General features: G+C 46.7%; 1 protein-coding gene across 1 annotated transcript in view; it reads right to left on the bottom strand.

The window, feature by feature from the left end:
- Nucleotides 1-21,244, bottom strand: part of LOC147105560 (solute carrier organic anion transporter family member 1C1-like) — an 85,024-nt gene that overhangs the window by 15,509 nt on the left and 48,271 nt on the right. Inside the window, exon 11 of the mRNA XM_086010921.1 lies at nucleotides 8,018-8,196. Coding sequence (XP_085867047.1) covers nucleotides 8,018-8,196 — 179 coding nt within the window. The remainder of the gene's footprint in view (nucleotides 1-8,017; nucleotides 8,197-21,244) is intronic.

Genomic DNA, 21,244 nt, shown 5'->3' on the forward strand with positions numbered 1-21,244 from the left:
ATGAATAGGGAGGAGTACTCAAAATTGTGGCACCGTGCAAAAGTTCCAGAGTTAAAGTCTTGCTCTGTGCAGCTTAAAACATATACCGGTGAACGAGTGGCGACATTGGGTACAGCTACTGTAACTGTGCAACACAGGGACACCGTGGAACAGCTACCTGTAGTTGTAGTATCGGGTTCCAGACCAAACCTGTTAGGTAGGGGCTGGATACAAGAACTTAAATTAGATTGGGGTGCAATAAATCAAATAGAGGGAGGCAAACAGTTGTCTTTGCAAGAAGTGTTGATTGAACATGAGAACATGTTCAAGGAAGAACTTGGCACGTTTAATGGCCCCCCAGCTAAGATTTATGTAGACAAGGAGGCACTGCCAAGGTTTTTTAAACAACGACCTGTGCCGTATGCCATGAAACCGAAGGTAGAGGCTGAGCTTGACCGTCTTTTGAGAGAGAACATTCTGGAACCCGTGAAATGTTCAGAATGGGCAGCTCCCATTGTACCTGTTTTAAAACCGGGCAATTCGGTAAGACTCTGTGGAGATTATAAATTGACAGTAAATAGGGTGTCTAAACTAGAACAGTATCCTATTCCCAAAACAGAGGATCTCTTTGCGAACCTGGCTGGAGGGAACAAATTCACGAAGCTGGATATGAGTCATGCATACTTGCAGATTACACTAGATGAGGAATCCAAGAAGTATGTAACCATAAATACACACAAGGGTTTGTTTACCTATAACCGCTTACCATTCGGTGTCTCATCTAGTCCAGCTATTTTCCAGAGAACTATCGAGGGTGTACTGCAAGGGATCCCACATGTTTCAATCTATCTGGATGACATTCTGGTGATGGGAAGAACCAACCAGGAGCATCTGAGCACTCAGAGAGGTACTACAAAGATTGGATAAGGCTGGGTTACGGCTCAAGAGGAGTAAGTGCACTTTCCTGGGGAATGAGGCCATGTTCCTGGGACACAGAGTGGACGCCGCCGGGCTCCATCCAATCAAGGACAAGGTACAAGCACTGCAGGAGGCCCCAGCTCCTACCAATGAGACTGAGTTAAAAGCTTACCTGGGACTGCTAAACTATTATAACAGATTTTTTACCAAACTTGGCAACAGTGTTAGCATCTCTTCACAAACTTCTGTGTAAGGAGACACAGTGGCAGTGGGAAGAGGAACAGAGGGTTTCATTTGAACAGTCCAAGAAACTGATGCTGTCCTCGGATGTGCTGGTTCACTACAATGCAGAGAAAGACATCATTCTCTCTTGTGATGCTTCACCTTACGGGGTGGGGGCGGTTCTTTCACACAGCTTGGAAGATGGAACAGAAAGACCAATAGGATTTATGTCTCGAACTCTGACACCAGCGGAAAAAAACTATTCCCAGTTAGATAAAGAGGGGTTAGCAGTAATGTTTGGGTTACAGAGGTTTCACAAGTACATATATGGCAGGAAATTCACCATATGCACCGATCATAAACCTCTTCTATCTCTTTTTAATGAAATGAAAGCAGTACCACAGATGGTGTCACCCCGGATCCAGAGGTGGGCAGTGACGTTGATGGCATATGAGTATGTCATCGTTTACAAGGTGGGCAAGTACCATGGGAACGTAAATGCCTTGAGCCGTCTTCCACTGCCAGGTACACCTATCCGTGCAGCTCCAGAGGACAGAATTTTGATGTTGGAGGACACGGACACGGCAATTGTGACCGCAGCACAAGGACATGGACCGGGAAAGATCCAGTACTGTCTAGAGTCCGAGAATATGTGATGAGGGGTTGGCCACAGCATCCAGAAGGGACTGATTTCACACCTTACAGTGTCAGGAAGAGAGAGCTGAGTGTGCAGGATGGTTGCGTGTTGTGGGGAGCACGAGTGATTATTCCACAGCCAGCACGACAGTCTATCCTAGGGCAACTACATCAGTGTCATCCTGGAGTTTTGCGTATGAAAGCCTTGGCAAGGAGTTACTTGTGGTGGCCAAAGCTAGATGAGAAGATAGAAAATCTAGTCAAGACATGCAACACTTGTCAGGAACACCGGAAGGCACCAGCAGCGGCTCCTCTCCACCCCTGGGAGTGGCCGGATCAACCATGGAGAAGATTACATGTAGATTATGCGGGTCCATTCATGAGAAAGATGTTCCTCATAATCATTGATGCCCATTCCAAATGGATGGATGTTTATCCTGTAAATTCTGCTTCATCTACTGTTACTATAGACTGCCTGTGTAGGAGTTTTAGTAATCAAGGGCTACCAGAGATCGTAGTAAGTGACAATGCCATGTGTTTTGTGAGTACAGAAACAAAAGTGTTCATGAGAAACAATGGCATAGTGCACGTGACCTCAGCTCCATATCATCCGTCTTCAAATGGACTTGCGGAGAGAGCCATACAAACATTTAAGGAGATGATGAAAAAAAGTGCGGAAGGGAGTTTGGCAGCCAAGGTGTCACGAGTTCTGTTCAGCTACAGAATAACACCTCAATCTACCACAGGACTCTCTCCTGCTGAGCTGTTATTAGGACGTCGACTACGCTCTATTCTTGACCTGGTTCACCCAGACCTAAAAAAGGAAGGTGGAAAACCAACAAATCAAACAAAAGGAGAACCATGACAGAAGGACCAAGAGCTGCAGTTTTGGAGAAGGAGATGCGGTCCTTACCAGGAATTTCAGTTATGGTCCAAAATGGATTCCTGGCGTCATAGACTCAATGACCGGTCCAGTATCAGATACGGTCATGGTGGGAACTGGTCAGGTAGTACGCATACGGTCATGGTGGGAACTGGTCAGGTAGTACGCAGACATGTAGATCAGATACTGACCAGACAAGGGGAAATCGAAATGGAGATTCCAGAGGAGATGTTGGAGGACAAGTTGGCCCCCAGTTATCCAAATGCATCAGTGGTACCACCACCATGAACAGAGCCAGTTCCACCTGGACCCCTTAGTCAAGAGGAAACCATCATAGCAGAGTCAGATACTCTGAGTACTGCTCAGGAGCAGCAGGTGGCTCTACCACAACCAAGCAGGGACTTGACTGTAAGACGTTCACCAAGGCCTCACAAGCCGCCAGAGAGATTGATAACGACCTGCTAGATTCATTCAGTATGGACTATCGTTAAAGGAGTTTCCTTATGGGACTTAAGAATGTTGTTAAGAAATTAATGTTCAACTTAAGAGGGGAGAGATATAGTAATCTGGGATGTAATGTTTAAGTTATCCACCAGATGGAGCCAAATATTAAGGGTTCACATTCACCAGTTTTTAAGGTAATGGGTCATGTATTCAATGTCCTGGTACACCAGTTTATACGGTAATGTGGCATTGCATTATGGGTATGACTCAGAGGTGAATCCTCCATCTTGCCATCAGAATTGTTTGCTTTGCTTGCAGCCTGTAAGAGATGTTTCTCTGCTACACCGTGTAATTAAACAGTTGGGTTTTGTTCCTAATATCTCGCTTCTCTCAGTTTCTGACCTTACCACTCGGATATCACAGAATAGTATAGATGCATTTAAGGGGAGGCTAGACAAGCATATGAGGGAGAAGGGAATAGAGGGTTATGCTGTAAGATTTAGATGAGGAAAGACGGGAGGAGGCTCGAGTGGAGCATAAACACTAGCATGGACTGGTTGGGCCAAATGGCCTGTTTCTGTGCCGTATATCCTATCTAATCCTATGTAAATAGAGACAATTAAGTAATTAAGGTATAAAAAAAAACAGAAAATGCTGGAAATACTCAACAGGCCAGGCAGCATCTGTGGAGAGGTGAGATCTGACCACATATCCATGCCGTCACTAAGACAGCTTATTTCCACCTCCGTAACATTGCCCAATTCCACCGCTGCCTCAGCTCATCCATGCCTTTGTTACCTCTAGACTTGACTATTCCAATGCACTCCTGGCCGGCCTCCCATTTTCTACCCTCCATAAACTTGAGGTCATCCAAAACTCTGCTGCCCGTGTCCTCACTCGCACCAAGGGGTCGATTTTCATTGACCCATGGAGTTGGGATTGGAGGCGTGCGGGGGGTTAACGTCCCAAATTCGGGGGTCCCGACACCATCCCGCTCCCAACCCGCCTCCATGTAAGTGGCAGGAAGGGATTAGTGCCAATTAACTGCCTGTTAACAGGTAGTTAACTGGCAGTTTTTAGCCTAATCCCTATTTTAAAGCTTGAAGTGTGGGTTTCCCGACGGCTCCAAACCATGCCAAGTTAGAGGAGTCGGGCCATCGGGTTGAAGGACTTGGAGGGGTCGAGATGTCAGTGTTCAGGTGAGTGATGGGTGCATGAGTGCAAAGGTAAATGTGTTTGGTGTGTTTAAAGTGTGTAAAGAAGTTTCAATTACCTGTACTTACCTTTACAGCCTTCCTTCCTCTAGGTTTCGGGAGTCCAACATCTAACCGGCACAGAAAGCAGAATGGCTGCGATCTGTCAAAAGTGACAGTCTGCAGCTTTCTGTGCCGGTGAGATTTCTAACTGAGTCTGTGTAGAAGGACTCGGGTTAGAAGTAAGACGGTCAGTGTTTGACAGCTTCAAACAGCTGTGAAACACTGATATTTCATCTGTCAAAATGTCTTGACAGATGAAATTTCAGTCTGTGACGTCACCTGTTGCCAGGTGGCCCTTAATTGGCCTGCTGAGCCCATGGGGCGGGCTCAACAAGGTCAATCAAGTTAAAATCGCGTGGATTGGCCGCATCTCAATGGAGGCGGGACTACAACCCCAAAAGTTGTAGTCCCGCCTCCTTTCCGACTTCTGAATGAAAACCACCCCCAAGTCTCATTCACTCATCACCCCTGTCCTCGCTGGCTCCCGTTAATCAATCGCCTCGATTTTAAAATACTCGACATTGTTTTCAAATCACCCCATGACCTCACCCTTCCCCATCTCTAATCTCCCCCAGCCCAACAACCCTCCGACATATCTGCGCTCCTCTAATTCTGGCCACTTGAATCCCCGATTTCAATCGCTCCACCATTGGTGGCCTTGCCTTCAGCTGCCAATGCTCTAAGCTCTGGAATTCCCTCCCTAAAACCCTCTGCCTCTCTTTCCTCCTTTAAGGCGCTCCTCAAAACCTACCTCTGACCAAGCTTTTGGTCACCTGCCCTGATGTCTCTTATGTGGCTCTTGTGAAGCGCCTTGGGAGGTTTTTCTATGTTAAAGGCACTATATAAATGCAAGTTACTGTTGCTGTTGAGAGAGAAACAGAGTTAATGTTTCAGGTTAATGAACTTTCATCAGAATGTTCTGATGCAAGGTCATCGACCTGAAACATTAACTCTGTTTCGCTCTCCGGGATGTTTTCCTGGACCAATATGTCGAGGAACCAACTACAGATCAGGCCATCCTAGACTGGGTATTATGTAATGATAAAAGATTAATTAGCAACCTTGGGGAGGAGCGATCATAACATGTAGAATTCTTCATTAAAATGGAGAGTGAAGTAGTTGACTCAGAGACTAGGGTCCTGAATTTAAATAAAGGAAACTACGATGGTATGAGGCGCGAGTTGGCTAGGATGGATTGGGGAATGTTACGTAAAGGGTTGACGGTGGATAGGCAATGGCAAACATTTAATGATCGCATGGATGAACTACAGAATTTGTTCATCCCTGTTTGGCATAAAAACAAAAAAGGTGACTCAACCATGGCTAACAAGGGAAATTAGGGATAGCATAAGATCCAAGGGGAGGACATATAATTTAGCCAGAAAATGCAGCAAACCTGATGATTGGGAGCAGTGTAGGATTCAGCAAAGGAGGACAAAGGGATTAATTAAGAGGGGGAAAATAGATTATAAGAGTAGGCTTTCAGGGAACATAAAAACTGACTGTAAAAGCTTCTATAGGTATGTGAAGAGAAAAAGATTGGTGAAGTCAAGCATAGGTCCCTTGCAGTCAGAATCAGGGGAATTTATAATTGGGAACAAAGAAATGGCAGACCAATTAAATACATACTTTGGTTTTATCTTCACAAAGGAGGACACAAATAACATCCCAGAGATGTCGGGGAACATAGGGTCTAATGAGAGGGAGGAACTGATAGAAATCAGTATTTGTAGGGAAATGGTGTTGGACAAATTGACAGGATTGAAGGCCGATAAATCCCCAGGGCCTGATAATCTACATCCTAGGGTACTTAAGAAAGTGGCACTAGAAATAGTAGATGCATTTCTGGTCATCTTCCAAAATTCTATAGACTCTGGAACAGTTCCCATGGATTGGAGGATAGCTAATGTAACCCCACTATTTAAAAAGGGTGGTAGAGAGAAAACGGGGAATTATAGACCGGTAAGCCTGACATCGGTAGTGGGGGAAATGCTAGAGTGCATTATAAAAGATGTAATAGCAGAGCACTTGGAAAACAGTGACAGGATCGGACAAAGTCAACATGGATTTACAAAAGGTAAATCATGCTTGACTAATCTACTGGATTTTTTTGAGGATGTAACTGGTAGAATAGATAAGGGAGAACCAGTGGATGTGGTGTATTTGGACTTTCAAAAGGCTTTCGATAAGGTCCCGCATAAGAGATTAGCATGCAAAGTTAACGCACATGGGATTGGGGGTAAGGTACCGATTTGGATAGAGAACTGGTTGGCAGACAGAAAGCAAAGAGTTGGAATAAATGGCTCTTTTTCCGAGTGGCAGGCAGTGACTAGTGGGGTACTGCAGGGATCGGTCATTGGACCCCAGCTATTCACAATATATATATAAATGATCTAGACGAGGGAACTAGGTGTAATATCTCCAAGTTTGCAGATGACACAAAGCTGGGTGGGCGTGTGTGCTGGGAGGCGGATGCAGAGAAACTCCAGTATGATTTGGACAGGTTGGGTGATTATACTGCATTTGCCATGCATCTGCCCAATGTGGATAAATGCGAGGTTATCCACTTCGGTGGCAAAAACAGGAAGACAGATTATTATCTGAATGGCAATAGATTGGGAAAAGGGGAAGTGCAACGAGACCTGGGTGTCCTTGTGCACCAGTCGCTGAAGGTAAGCATGCAGGTGCAGCAGGCGGTTAAGAAGGCAAATGGTATGTTGGCCTTCATAGCGAGAGGATTCGAGTACAGGAGCAAGGATGTCTTGCTGCAGTTGTACAGGGCCTTGGTGAGACCACACCTTGAGTATTATGTGCAGTTTTGGTCGTCTTATCTGAGGAAGGATGTTCTTGCCATGGAGAGAGTGCAGCGAAGATTCACTAGACTGATACCTGGGATGGCAGGAATGACGTATGAGGAGAGATTGTGTCGATTAGACTTATATTCGCTAGAGTTTGGAAGAATAAGAGGGGATCTCATTGAAACTTATAAAATTCTAAAAGGACTAGACAGACTAGATGCAGGAAGGATGTTCCCGATGGTGGGGGAGTCCAGAACCAGGGGTCACAGTCTAAGGATAAGGGGTAAGCCATGTAGGACTGAGATGAGGAGGAATTTCTTCACCCAGAGAGTGGTGAACCTGTGCAATTCTCTGGCACACAGGGCAGTTGAGGCCAATTCAGTAAATATATTCAAGAAGGAGTTGGATATATTTCTTGAGGCTAAAGGGATCAAGGGATATGGGGAGAAAGCAGGGACAGGGTACTTAATTTGGATGATCCGCCATGATCTCATTAAATGGTGGAACAGGCTTGAGGGGCCAAATGGCCTGCTCCTGCTCCTATCTTCTATGTTTCTATGATGCTGCCTGACCTGCTGCGTATTTCCAGCATTTTCTGTTTTTATTTCAGATTTCCAGCATCCGCAGTATTTTGCTTAAGTAATTAAGGTAATCGCACTGCAACAAGGTTCGAAGGGCTTGTTGAATTGTTGGAAATAGCTGGGGTGCTTAATACATTGCAAGTGGCACCTTTGTAATTGACTCCTACGGTGATGGAAAATGGTTAATGTTAATTGCCCGGTATAGACAGCTGCCCGCCATAATCGTGGTCGGCATAAGTAGCGGGGACTGAATCTTGTGAAGGGCTGTAGACCGCTCTTAAGTTAAAAGGAAACCTTTACCTGAGTAATATCATGAATCCGGGAACCGCCCCGAAGGAAAAACTAAAAGCACTGATCACAGTGATCGCCAAGTAGTAAGCGAATATTCTTTCGCAATCATCTGCTCTTGCGCACTGCCCCAGAAGGGCCGAGGAATTCCCAGCCGTCAAAGCAGAAATGCAGCTGCAGTTGTGGAATTCCTGTGTAGAAAAAAACGGACAAAGCCTGAATCAAAGAGTCAGTCTGGATTTGTGAGGAGATCGTGGTGTTTCTATCCGTCATATTATAAATGTTTTAGGAATTACAGAAGTCTTTTTTAATAAACGGGTGGGTGGGAAACGTGGGAATATATTCTGTTCTACAATGTTATTTAGAAACTTCCACTGACTGGGGATCATTTTGACTTTGTGCGATAGTGTAAAACAGGTGATAGCCAATCCGTAGCACGTTTTACATCTCACGATTTTTATTTACATTGAAGACAAAATCGGGAGAGAGGTAAAGCGAGCTGCTGATTCGAAGTTTTGCACCATCTCACAAAATCAAAATTACCCCACTGTTGGCAAATCCGAACAACAAGCACGATGAGGCTGCTAAACATTACAACAAACAAGTTGGGAAAAGAAATCCTGCTCTAGTATGGAAAAGCAGCCTTTGTAGTTGGGTCCAGGCAATGAGAGCCCATTTGTGGTGGGGGGGGGGGGGGGGGGGTGGGCGGGAGCTGCTCCAGTATCCAAAATGGAGAGCAAGAGGCAGGAGGGCGAGAACAGGTAAAAATGTTAAAATTTGTAATTAAAAGAGAAATAACAGATGCACAGTAAAAGGGGGAAATTGTACAACAGAGAGGTCTGTTAGATTGGATAGAGAGTAATAAAAAAGTAAAATTAAAATAGATAAATAGATCAAGGGAAAGTGGGGAAAGTAAAACCAGGATAAGCAGAATTGAAGTGGAACATAAAAAGAGCAAGGTCCATCGAGTTCACCTTCTACAATCCGGGCAGTCACACGATACAATAATGGAGTTGTTGACTAAACATAGCAATCAATCTCCATCAATGAATCTACAACAGACCCAGACATGAGGTGAGGAAAACCCCAGTGGTGGAGAGCTTTGGGTACCAAAGTTCTTCTCAAGCTTGCTACACTCACCATATCATGTCTCAAATTACTGATATGCTATATCCCAAAATGTTATTTTCGGAAATAAAACAATCTAATTTGCATTTGAATGAATGTATCCTAACTGCTTCCACCATCTCTCTCGGGAACCTGTTCCATAAATTGACCACTTGCTCACTGAAATATCAGCTCCGATATTAACAGGGAGGTGGGGAGGGTGCAGTGGAGCCCAATAGCAGGCAATAAGCCCGGCAAGCCCGGGGACTTGGAGGACTTACCGATCTTAATGGCAGGGCCTCACTGAATTAAAAGAATGCAGAGTCCCGCCCAACACCCGGCCGGCGGGCGGGAGCAGGAATTTGTGGCAGGAAGCCGCAGCCGGGGACCCGTGGGAAGAGTCCCCAGCAGTTAGTGCAAGGTATGGCTGGGATCGAAGGGGGAGGAGCTTCTGGTCACCATCAGGGGGAGTTTGGGGGAGGGGGGTGCCTGGTTGCCATGGTGGGGGGATGGGCCTGGCCACCATCAGGGGGAAGAGGGGATCTCGCCTTGATTAAGGGAGAGGGTAGCCCGGCACAAGGGAGGCCCAAGTCTTCCTTGTGAGGCTCGGAGCACTCCTGCCCCTCCTTGCCCACAAGGCAGCCTGAAAAATACATTTAAATTTACCTTCTGGCCCAGGATCTGACTCCCGGCAGGCTTTGCCCAACAGTACACCTGACACTGCCCCTCCCCCGCTCAGGCCTCAGTTTGAAATTGCAGCTCGGGTCGCGATGACATAGTCGAGCCCGATCTACATACTTAAAGTAGGACCCCACTGCCTTCCTGCGGGTATCCTGCTCAAAAGGGCAGATTAATATGGGGACATGGCAGGAAGGAAGCGGGATCAGAGGGGTAACTGACTCCTGTTATTTTAACTGCCTGCACCTGCCCCCCCACCCCGGAACAGTTTCCACCAGGCGGGGGCAGTTAAAATTCGGCCCATTGTTTCCGCAGATGAGATTTGAATTTACCTCCCTTCAAGCACAGGCCGTGTCCTCTGGTTCTACTATTGTGGACAAGGTGGAACAGCTGGTCATGGGCTATATTATTTAGTCCTTTTAGAATGCTAAAAACAGCAATCAGATCACCTTTCAACCTGCTCTCTTCTGGTGAGAACGTGCCTAATTTACATAATCATTCCTCATAATCCAATCCCTCCCCTCATTTATTTTGGATTCAATTATATTTGAGCTGTTTATTGCGAATACAAAGTTGAACAGCAAGTACTAGTTTTCAAATTTGGAGGCTTGTAAATGAACCACAATTCTCATCTGGTTCTGTACTTCACTATGGTTCAAGTCATTTTATCCTTGTAACGTTAGCATTCATTCTAATATCACATTGCACAACTTGAAAGCATTAGCACACGACTCCCTCTGAACCTACTGGGATGCTTTTGATTAAATCAACGTGGATTTGTTTCAGTCGTGGCTCAGTGGTTAGCACACTCGCCTGAGTCAGGAGGTTGTGGGTTCAAGACCCGCTCCACAGACTTGAATACAAAAATCTAGGCTGATACTCCATGTTGTGTATGTAACCTGTTCCACCTTAAGAGAGCTTAAGCCTGTTCCACCTTAAGAGATGTACTACTTTCTCAGGCTGCTGTAGACGTAATACCGGGGGTGAACACACCGGTATATAAGCACTGTGCAGTAATCTTGTATTCAGTATAGTCCCTACCTCCAACCAGTAAAGACCTGTTTTTATTGTTACTCATTAGTCTGTGTCTTAATTAACTAAATAATTCACAGACTTAACACTGGCGACGAGTCAGGTTCTTACCCTGCGGCAGTTATTCCACGGCGGTTGAAGAGAGGTTTCAAACCACACCACCCCACTGGAAGCGACAGGCATTAGGACCCTGAAGCCTCCATCAGCTTGTGAACCGGAGTAGAAGACAGGGCTGGGGAAGACAGAGGTACAGGGCGATAGCGATCGGCAGACAAGGGCCGGGCCGCTTTGAAGTGAGGGGTGCAGCCGGGCCATCGATCGCAACCACCGATAAGGGCCGCACTCGGGCTGAAAGGGCAGCGGCTGCAGAAACTGAAGGCGCGAGAGCCGCGGTGCACAGCGCGGGCCATCGATCGCGATCGGGAGATAAGGGCTTTGGAGTGCGAGGCGCAGCCGGGCCATCGATCGCAAGCACTGATAAGGGCCGGGCCGCTTTCAAGTGTGAGGCGCAGCCGGGCCATCGATCGCATCCGCTGATAAGGGCCGCACTCGGGCGATGATAAGGGCCGCACTCGGGGGCTGAAGGGAGACGGCGTCGGGGGACGGGTGAAGACCACCAAGCGCGGGAAAACCGCCATTTTGTGGGCGGAGGACGACGGCAAGAGCGGGAAGCCGCCATCTTTGATAACAAGTAAAGAAAAGAAAATCTGAGAAATTGCAAATCTACAATGCCTAAACACGGGAATATTAGCACCTTTGATAGTGACCTCGAAGATTGGGCCATATATGTTGAAAGAGTAAAAAATTATTGTAAGGCCAATAAAATTCGTGACCAAGATAAAGCTCTAACATTATTAAATTTAATGGGTGCGAAGACATACGGGCAATTGAAACACCTGTTATCACCAGATGAACCGGCGGATAAGACGTTCGATGAGATTGTTACTGTCCTGAAAGATCATCTAAACCCCACGCCGCTGATGCTAGCGGAACGATTTAAATTTTATGACAGAAGGCAGCTACAGCATGAAAGCAATGCTGAATATTTGCTGGAATTGCGTAAATTAGCGAAATATTGCCAGTTTGGAACGGGACTGACAGATGCACTACGAGACAAATTTGTGTGTGGTTTATTTAAACAGGATACACAAAAGCGACTGCTCGAGGAGAATGAGCTGACGCTTGAGAAGGCGGTCACTATGGCAGCAGCACACGAAGCCGCAGCGAGAGGCACGGCAGTAATGCAGCTACGGTCACCGGAGCTCAGTGCACACAAATTGGGTGTGAGTTCTGGCAAATGTTATCATTGTGGAAAGACAACGCATGATCAGAACCAGTGTTGGTTTAAAAACCAAGAATGTAGAACTTGTGGTAGGCTTGGACACATAGCTAGAGTATGCAGGTCAGGGAAGAAGACCAGCAACAAGAAGTCACCGCAAGGAAAATACGCAAAAGTACACAAGGTGGCCGAACAGGAGTCCGATTCAGACGCTAGCAGTAATGAACTGGCTGGCTTAAGCAGTATTGAACTGGCTAGCTTAAGGGTACTCAACGTTGGTAAGGGTGCAGACCTCCAGACAATTTGGGTTACTCTTCAGATAGAAGGAGTCCAAGTAAAAATGGAATTGGACACTGGATCGGCATTGTCGGTCATGAATAAGAAAGATTACAGAAGGTTATTCCAACATATTCCCCTACAGGATACGGAGATTATATTGACAACCTACACGGGGCAGAGAGTGTACCCCATCGGGACAATAAAGGTTGCAGTGGCCAACAAGGGCGAAGGAAGTCAAATAATGGACTTATATGTGCTACCGGAGGGAGGTCCACCACTACTAGGCCAGGAGTGGTTTAGAAACATAAATATGGACTGGCATTCGCTAAAAGCCATAAAGAGTGAGAACTCGGTGCAGATAATCAGCCCAGACTCTAGAACTGATGATGGTAAGACCAACCCATGTGCAAAAGACAAAGTTTCAGCACAGAATTCCACTGAGCAACAACAACATAGTTTAACAGAGAATTCTGAGTCTGTCAAGTCTACTGATATGCACATTTTTGAGGGACACTGGGCTCGAACTCAACTCCATTTCAAACTACAACAGCAATTAGAACAAATGATTCGCCGTTTTGAGCAAGAGATGAATGAAATAAAAAAGTTCTTTGTTACAGAGTGGGAGAATCTGGAAAGTCAACAGAAGCAACTGATGGAGAAAATGAAGCAGGAGCACACCAACCATCTGCGCGAGGAGGCCGAACGAATCAAAGCTGATTCAGGTTCTGAAGGTGCGTGCCATAATCTGGTGTCAGAAGAGTTAACGGTCAGCCAACTCCTTCATATGCTGAGGGACAAGACTCTGAAATGGGAAAAACTTGAACACGAGCTGCGATCTTCAAAGGAAAAGGGTTCGGAGCTCTCAAAAGTCATTGAGATGGCTGATGTGACGACACAGACTGAAACGACTGCAACAGAGCAGCCATTGGATGCCAAAAGTACGCTGACTCACGTCAATGTAGAACAACAGACCGCTGAAACAGCTGCTCCAGTAGAGGGATTGCATAGTCCGATCAATCAATCTCCAAAGGAAGTTGAAGTATTAAAATCACAAATGAGGTCACTAGTAAACGACTTGCTGAAAGCCCAGAAAAAGCTGGATGCAGAGGTACACATGAAGAAGTCTCTTCAGGAAAGATGTCTGGATTTGGAACAAGAGCTGGCTAACGTCCAGCTGGGTATGGAGGAAATAGACGACCCTCTCGCTGGTCTAGCTCAGGACGACACCGAATATTCCCATGACCTGGTGGACGACACTGAATATTACGATGTCCTGTCCTGCCCAGCTTGTAACTTCGACTCCCAAAGTGCAGAAATCATGGAGGAGCACCAAAAGTCTACGGAACATCGGGAGAAGCTGGCTCTACGACGGAAACAGGAGGAAGAGAAGGAGGAACTGCGCATGCAGCTGGCAGCTGTGGCAGCTGACAATGGAGCCCAGAGAGTCTCCAAGAAGCAGAAAAGGAAAAGTAAAAACAGAAGATGACCCATCTGAACCATTATCACCTCTACCAGATCACACACGTGGTCCCTCCGAACGGAGCCAAATCAGTTCGGAAGTTCAAGCTGTTAAATCCATGAAAGGACTATTGAATGAGTAACGTGAACCGACTACACCACAGAGATTGAATCTGTGAACTGTTTTCCGCAGAGACTGAATCTGTGATATGTTACGTTAAACATGAAGTTATATATGTATATATGTTATTACGTTATGTTAAATGGGGGGGATGACTATAAAGCTAAGAAGGGAGGAGTGTTGTGTATGTAACCTGTTCCACCTTAAGAGAGCTTAAGCCTGTTCCACCTTAAGAGATGTACTACTTTCTCAGGCTGCTGTAGACGTAATACCGGGGGTGAACACACCGGTATATAAGCACTGTGCAGTAATCTTGTATTCAGTATAGTCCCTACCTCCAACCAGTAAAGACCTGTTTTTATTGTTACTCATTAGTCTGTGTCTTAATTAACTAAATAATTCACAGACTTAACACTCCAGTGCTGCACTGTCGGAGGTGCTGCACTGTCGGAGGTGCTGTCTTTCGGATGAGACGTTAAACCGAGGCCCCGTTTGTGCTCTCAGGTCGACATAAAAGATGCCATGGCAATACTGGCCAATATTTATCCTTCAACCAACATCACTAAAAAACAGATTATCTGGTCATTCCACTTTGCTGTTTGTGGGAGCTTGCTATGCGCAAATTGGCTGCTGCATTTCCTACATTACATAAGAAATAGGAGGAGTAGGCCATTTGGCCCCTCGAGCCTGCTCCGCCATTCAATAAGATCATGGCTGTTCTTCTACCTCACCTCCCCTTTCCTGCACTATCCCCGTATCCCTTGATTCCCTTAATATCTGTAGTGTATGTGCCTTTAAGTCAGAACTACTTTTACAGCTCCTGTATACTGTAGTACCGGCAGTGACCACACCAGTATATAAGCTTTGCGCATGCCTCTGTACCCCCAGTCTTGAGACTACCCTCCTCCAGTAAAGACCTGTTTATTGTTAATGTACAGCATCCGTGTGATTATTTAATAACAGCATATCCTCTGAATCACGGATCCAACAGTGGCGTCAAGTGTCGATTCGAATCTACCTGCAACATTAAAAAAAAAGTCGAGCCCAGGAACACGGGCGTCGACCACGAGCAACCGCCCAGCCGTCAGGCAGAGATTGAACTTTGCAGGGGAGGCTGTGGAGAGCCGGGCTTGGTTCCCCAGCCACGACGAGCAGCAAGAGACCGACGACAGGTCCAGCGCAGACCCTTCCCGAGCAGCGGCGGCTGGAGCCGACCGACGGCAGAGAGAAAGCCGAGCAGTGTCGACGGGGTAAGACAGAGGGTGAAGAGCGCAGGGCACAGTCGGGGATTGAACACCGAGCGGCGTCGAGAAAAAGAAAACAAACCGGAGAGAGAGAGGGTAAAGAAACAGTCGGGTTCTAGACTGAGCGGCGTCAAAAAATATAAAAAGAAGAACGCGCAGAGCTGAACGGGCTGAACAGGGTCTGCGGGGTGAAGAAAGGGGAGCGTGGGAGACACCATTGAGCCGCGGAGAAGGAAGAGCGTGGGAGACGCCATTTTTAGAAGCTGCAGCGGAGAAGAAGGGCGAGCACGGGAAGGAAGGAAAGTGCAGGAGACGCCATATTGTGCCAGCGGAGAAGAAGGGGAAGCGCGGGAGGCGCCATTTTTGACAGTTAACTCACACCCAAGGATGCCGAAGAGTGGCAGTATCTTTACGTTCGACAATGAAGTCGAAGATTGGGCAACATATGTGGAACGTATTGAGGTGTACTGCAGGGTGAATGAAGTGCCAGATGCTAATAAAGCACTGGTTCTGTTAAATTCCATGGGTGCAAAAACTTATGGGTTACTGCAAAATCTAATAACCCCAGAGAAGCCGGTAAACAAGAATTTTGAAAGCATAGTAGAAATCCTACAGGACCACTTAAACCCCACACCGCTGCTGATAGCAGAACGATTTAAGTTCCATAAAAGGAACCAACACAAAGACGAAAGCAATGCTGAGTACCTAACGGAACTGTGCAAGCTATCGAAACACTGCCAGTTTGGAGCGGGACTAGCAGATACGTTAAGGGACAAGTTTGTGTGTGGGCTACAAAGTGAAGGAACCCAGAAACGGCTTCTATCAGAAAAGGATCTTACGCTGGACAAAGCTTTCAGTATGGCAGTATCACACGAAGCAGCCGCAAGGGGCGCTGCAGAGATACAACAGAGACCGCAAGAATATGGCACCAATGAAATGTCCTATGGAACAGGGAAGTGCTATCGCTGCGGCAGAACAACACATGACCAGAAAGATTGTTGGTTCAAGGACCAAGTGTGCAGACAGTGTGGGAAAGCAGGACACATAGCAAGAGTCTGCAGGTCTGGGAAGAAAACCAACAGTAAGAAATCTCCACAGGAGAAGTACAAAAAGGTACACCAGGTGATGGACAGTGGTTCAGACGAACAGAAAAGTGACACAGACTCCGGAAGCAAGGAGCTGGGTTGTCTGAAACTACATAAGGTAACCGAAATGGAGGATCACCAGACTATCTGGGTTACACTCAAGATAGACGGAGTCCAAGTGAAAATGGAATTGGACACAGGGTCAGCTCTAACAGTCATAAATCAAAGAGACTACAAGCGGCTATTTTCACACATACCCTTGAAAGCTACAGTGATTGTCTTGAAGACGTATACGGGGCAAAAAGTCTACCCCAAAGGAAAAATAAGGGTGAAAGTGACATATAAAGGCCAGGAAATACCTAAAATGGATATATATGTACTGCCAGATGGAGGACCACCACTGCTAGGACGTGAATGGATCCGGAAGATACAATTAGATTGGCATTCCATACAGGCACTGAAGGTTGAGGCCAAAAAGGATGACAACGTCACACCTGGACGACGGTAAAAAATGCTAACTGACGCAAAAGAAGTGTTCCAGGAGGGACTAGGAACACTAAAAGGAATAACAGCAACGATTAAAATAGAGGAAAATGCAAGCCCAAAGTTTCTGAAGGCCAGACCAGTGCCTTATGCGATCAGACCAGCTGTTGAAGCAGAGCTGGAAGGGTTGGAACGTTCAGGAGTACTGTCCAAAGTGGACTGGAGCGAGTGGGCTACACCCATCGTTCCTGTAATGAAGAAGTCGTTGAGTAATACGCCTGGGGAACCAAAGAAGGTCCGCATCTGTGGGGATTTTAAGGTGACAGTGAACCCAGTCCTTCACACGGTACAATATCCGCTTCCACGAATTGAGGATATTTTCACCTCGCTATCTGGAGGTAAACGCTTCACCAAAATTGATCTAGCCCAGGCATACTTGCAAATGGAGGTAGAAGAAGCTTCGAAACAATACCTTACGATCAACACTCATAAAAGGTCTCTATCAATACAACCGGCTGATGTTTGGAGTAGCCTCGGCTCCGGCTATCTGGCAAAGGGCGATGGATCAGGTCCTGCAAGGGATTCCAGGGACCCAGTGTTATTTGGACGACATCTTGGTCACGGGCGAAAATGACGGTGATCACCTCGCCAACTTGGAGAAGGTGCTCACCAGATTAAAGGAGTATGGGCTACGAGCTAATCGCCACAAGTGCGAGTTTTTCCAGAAACAGATCTCGTATTGTGGCCACGTCATCGATGAAGAGGGGTTACATAAGTCCCCTGACAAGATTGAGGCAGTAGTCAAGGCTCCAGCACCGGAAAATGTGTCACAACTGAGGTCGTTCCTCGGGCTGGTAAACTACTACCACAAGTTCTTACCAAATTTGTCTACGGTATTACACCCACTGAACACCCTACTGCAAACAGGGGTACCATGGAAGTGGGATGACGAATGTAGACGAGCTTTCCAGAAGTGTAATGAATTGATCACATCAAAAGAGGTGTTGGCCCATTTCAACCCAGCACTACCAATTCGTTTGGCATGTGATGCATCACCCTATGGTATTGGAGCGGTGCTGTTGCACAAATTCCCAGACGGGTTGGAGAGGCCAGTAGCCTTTGCGTCTCGGTCACTAACCTCAGCCGAGCGCAACTACACCCAGATTGACAGGGAGGCCCTCAGCCTAGTATGGGGAGTAAAAAAATTCAATCACCATCTGCATGGGCAGAAGTTCACCTTGCTGACTGACCACCAACCACTTGTCTCCATCTTTAATCCTAAGAAGGGCGTTCCAGTGATGACTGCACAGCGGTTACAAAGATGGTCCCTGTTTCTAGGGGTGAATCAATATGAAATAGAATATAAAGGCACGAAACAGCATGGGAACGCTGATGGGCTATCGCGCCTGCCACTGCCTACTGTGGAGGAAGCACCAGCAGTGGACCCTATCGAGATATTTTATTCGTCAATAATTGAACGATTGCCAGTAACAAACGCGGATATAGAGGAGACCCGAAATGATCCGACGCTGTCGCGGGTATATGAATTGACGGTGAGGGGATGGCCAACACATGGCGACTCACTGTTGCCAGCATTCTCATCCAGAAGAGAACAGCTGTCAGTATGCCAGGGGACAGTGATGTGTGGATCCAGAGTGGTGATTCCACCCAAGTTAAGGGAGAGAGTGTTAAATGAGCTACATGAAGGTCATCTGGGGGGAGTGAAAATGAAAAGCCTAGGGCTTATGTGTGGTGGCCGGGAATCGATCAACAAATCGAAGACCTAACTAAGAGCTGCTTAGGATGCCAGAAGGTCCAAAATGCACCATCACATGCCCCTCTACACCCATGGGAGTGGCCCTCCTCTCCATGGCAACGGGTGCATATTGATTTCGCTGGTCCATTCATGGACTCAATTTTCTTAATAGCAGTGGATGCTCATTCAAAGTGGCCTGAGGTGATAAAAATGTCTTCAACCACTACAGAGAAAACAATTGCAGTCCTACGGACCATATTTGCCAGAAACGGTTTGCCAGAGCAGATTTGCTCTGATAATGGACCACAGTTTGTGTCTGACGAGTTCCAAAAATTTATGAGAAGGAATGGGGTAAGGCATTACACATCCGCCCCGTATCATCCAGCCACAAATGGATTGGCTGAGAGGTTCGTACAAACCTTTAAGAAGGCGATAAAGGCCATGTGCGACGATGAAATTTCACTACAGCATAAGATGGACAATTTCTTATTAGCCTACCGAAACGCGACACATGCAGTTACCAACCAGACCCCGGCCATGATGTTCTTTAACCGAAGGTTGAGATCTCGTCTGGACTTGCTCAGACCAAATATGCGAAGAAATGTTGAGGACAAACAATTCCAGCACATCAACGAGAAGCCGACAAGGAGCTTCAATGTAGGGCAACCAGTCTTGGCCCATGATTATCGAACAGAGAAGTGGCAACCCGGAACGATATGTACAAGGCAGGGGCCATTAATGTACACAGTGGATGTCGGGGAGAACATTGTGAGACGCCACGTCGATCAGATCTTAGCGTCACAGGAACGCGTCAACCCCATGTCTCGAGTACCTGGGGATGAACCCGACATACCAGTAGCATCTACTTCAGACCCAGTAGCAGTGGAACCCGATGAACTACCCAATGAAAAGGGGTCAGAATCACCTCTGCACCAAGAACAAGAACCTCCGGAAAGGCACTATCCCGAAAGGGTCAGGAAGCCGCCCCAAAGACTGAATCTATAAATGGACTTTTGTTGTTTAATGTACATGTTGAAATGTTAATTGTTATTTGAATATTAGGGGTACTACTAATCTAAAAGGGGAGGAATTGTAGTGTATGTGCCTTTAAGTCAGAACTACTTTTACAGCTCCTGTATACTGTAGTACCGGCAGTGACCACACCGGTATATAAGCTTTGCGCATGCCTCTGTACCCCCAGTCTTGAGACTACCCTCCTCCAGTAAAGACCTGTTTATTGTTAATGTACAGCATCCGTGTGATTATTTAATAACAGCATATCCTCTGAATCACGGATCCAAAAATATCCAAAAATCTATCGATCTCTGTCTTGAATACACTCAACGACAGCCTCCACAGCCCTCTGGGGTAGAGAATTCCAAAGATTCACCACCCTCTAAGTGAAGAAATTCCTCCTCATCTCAGTCCTAAATGGCTCCTTATTCTGAGATGGTGACCCCTGGTTCTAGACTCCCCAGCCAGGGGAAACATCCTCCCTGCATCTATCCTGTCAAGCCCTGTAAGAATTTTGTATGTTTCAATGAGATCACCTCTCATTCTTCTAAACTCGAGAGAATATAGGCCTAGTCTACTCAATCATCCTCATTTGACTGTAAGCATCGAACGCAGGCCCCAAGTTCATTTCAGACTTTTTGAATGATTGTCACCAACAGCCTGTTTGGAGAACAGGAGATTCCAGCCAGGCCTACAAACTAATTATGGGAGAATTTCTGGGCAGAAAGAAATCTCTGGGAAGACGTGGGCCCGGGCTAGGTGACTCATACAGTGACGAGCACCTAGATGAGATAGCCCCGAAGGCAGGAACCGGACAAAAGAGGGCCATTGTAAATTAATGGGAAGCCAATTAACCCAGGATCAGGTGAGACGTACGGCCCATCATCTGCCATTAACACCAGCACCTAGATGGGAATAGCCCAAAAAGGCACGAAACCAGACAAAGAAGACAAAGAAAGGTGATTAAAAGACATCGCTGCAACTACACAGACCAGAGTGGACTTTTGGGATATAGAGAAGGCAGCTTTGCCATTTTCTCTCTCTCTGTCGCGCTTTCTCGAAGCCACCACGAGCGACAAGAGCCTCTTGCTCTTCGGCTGTCGGAGCGAACCTCGAAACTGGGACGTGGATACTGCATCGCCGATACGGAACCAGGAGACACGCTTTACACAGGGGAGCAGCGAGCAAGAAAACGGACAATCGGGGTGAGCATTGTCCAAGCCCACGCATCCTTAAAACTGCGTGAGGGGGTGTTGTGTGTCCCAACCAAGCCAGAGGGGTTTAGTGGGGAGGTTCTGTGTGTATTTTATACTCTGTATGCAACGCAGTGTGATTTTAGGCTTCTTAATACGAGACAGGGGCCTGTTCGACGGGCCAAGTTGTATTGTTATACTGAAATAACAACAGAAAACGCTGGAAAAACTCAGCAGGCCAGGCAACATCCGTGGAGAGAGAAACAGAGTTAACGTTTCAGGTCGAAGACCCTTCGTCAGAACTGGAAAAAAGCAGGAAATGAAACAGATTAAAAAGCAGGTTTTAGGGGCTGGGAAATGGGGGAGGGGATGAAAGAACAAAAGGGAAGGTCTGTGATAGGATGGAAGGCAGGAGAAGCAAAGAGACATTAAGAGATATTCAAGGCGAGACGAGATGGTAATGGGGCAGGTTAAGAAACAAAAGATGGCTCTAGATGAGGTGTGAATGCG

The sequence above is a fragment of the Somniosus microcephalus genome, chromosome 17, assembly GCF_052327205.1.
Source record: "Somniosus microcephalus isolate GS21.2 chromosome 17, FLI_Smic_1.0, whole genome shotgun sequence".
NCBI lineage: Eukaryota > Metazoa > Chordata > Chondrichthyes > Squaliformes > Somniosidae > Somniosus > Somniosus microcephalus.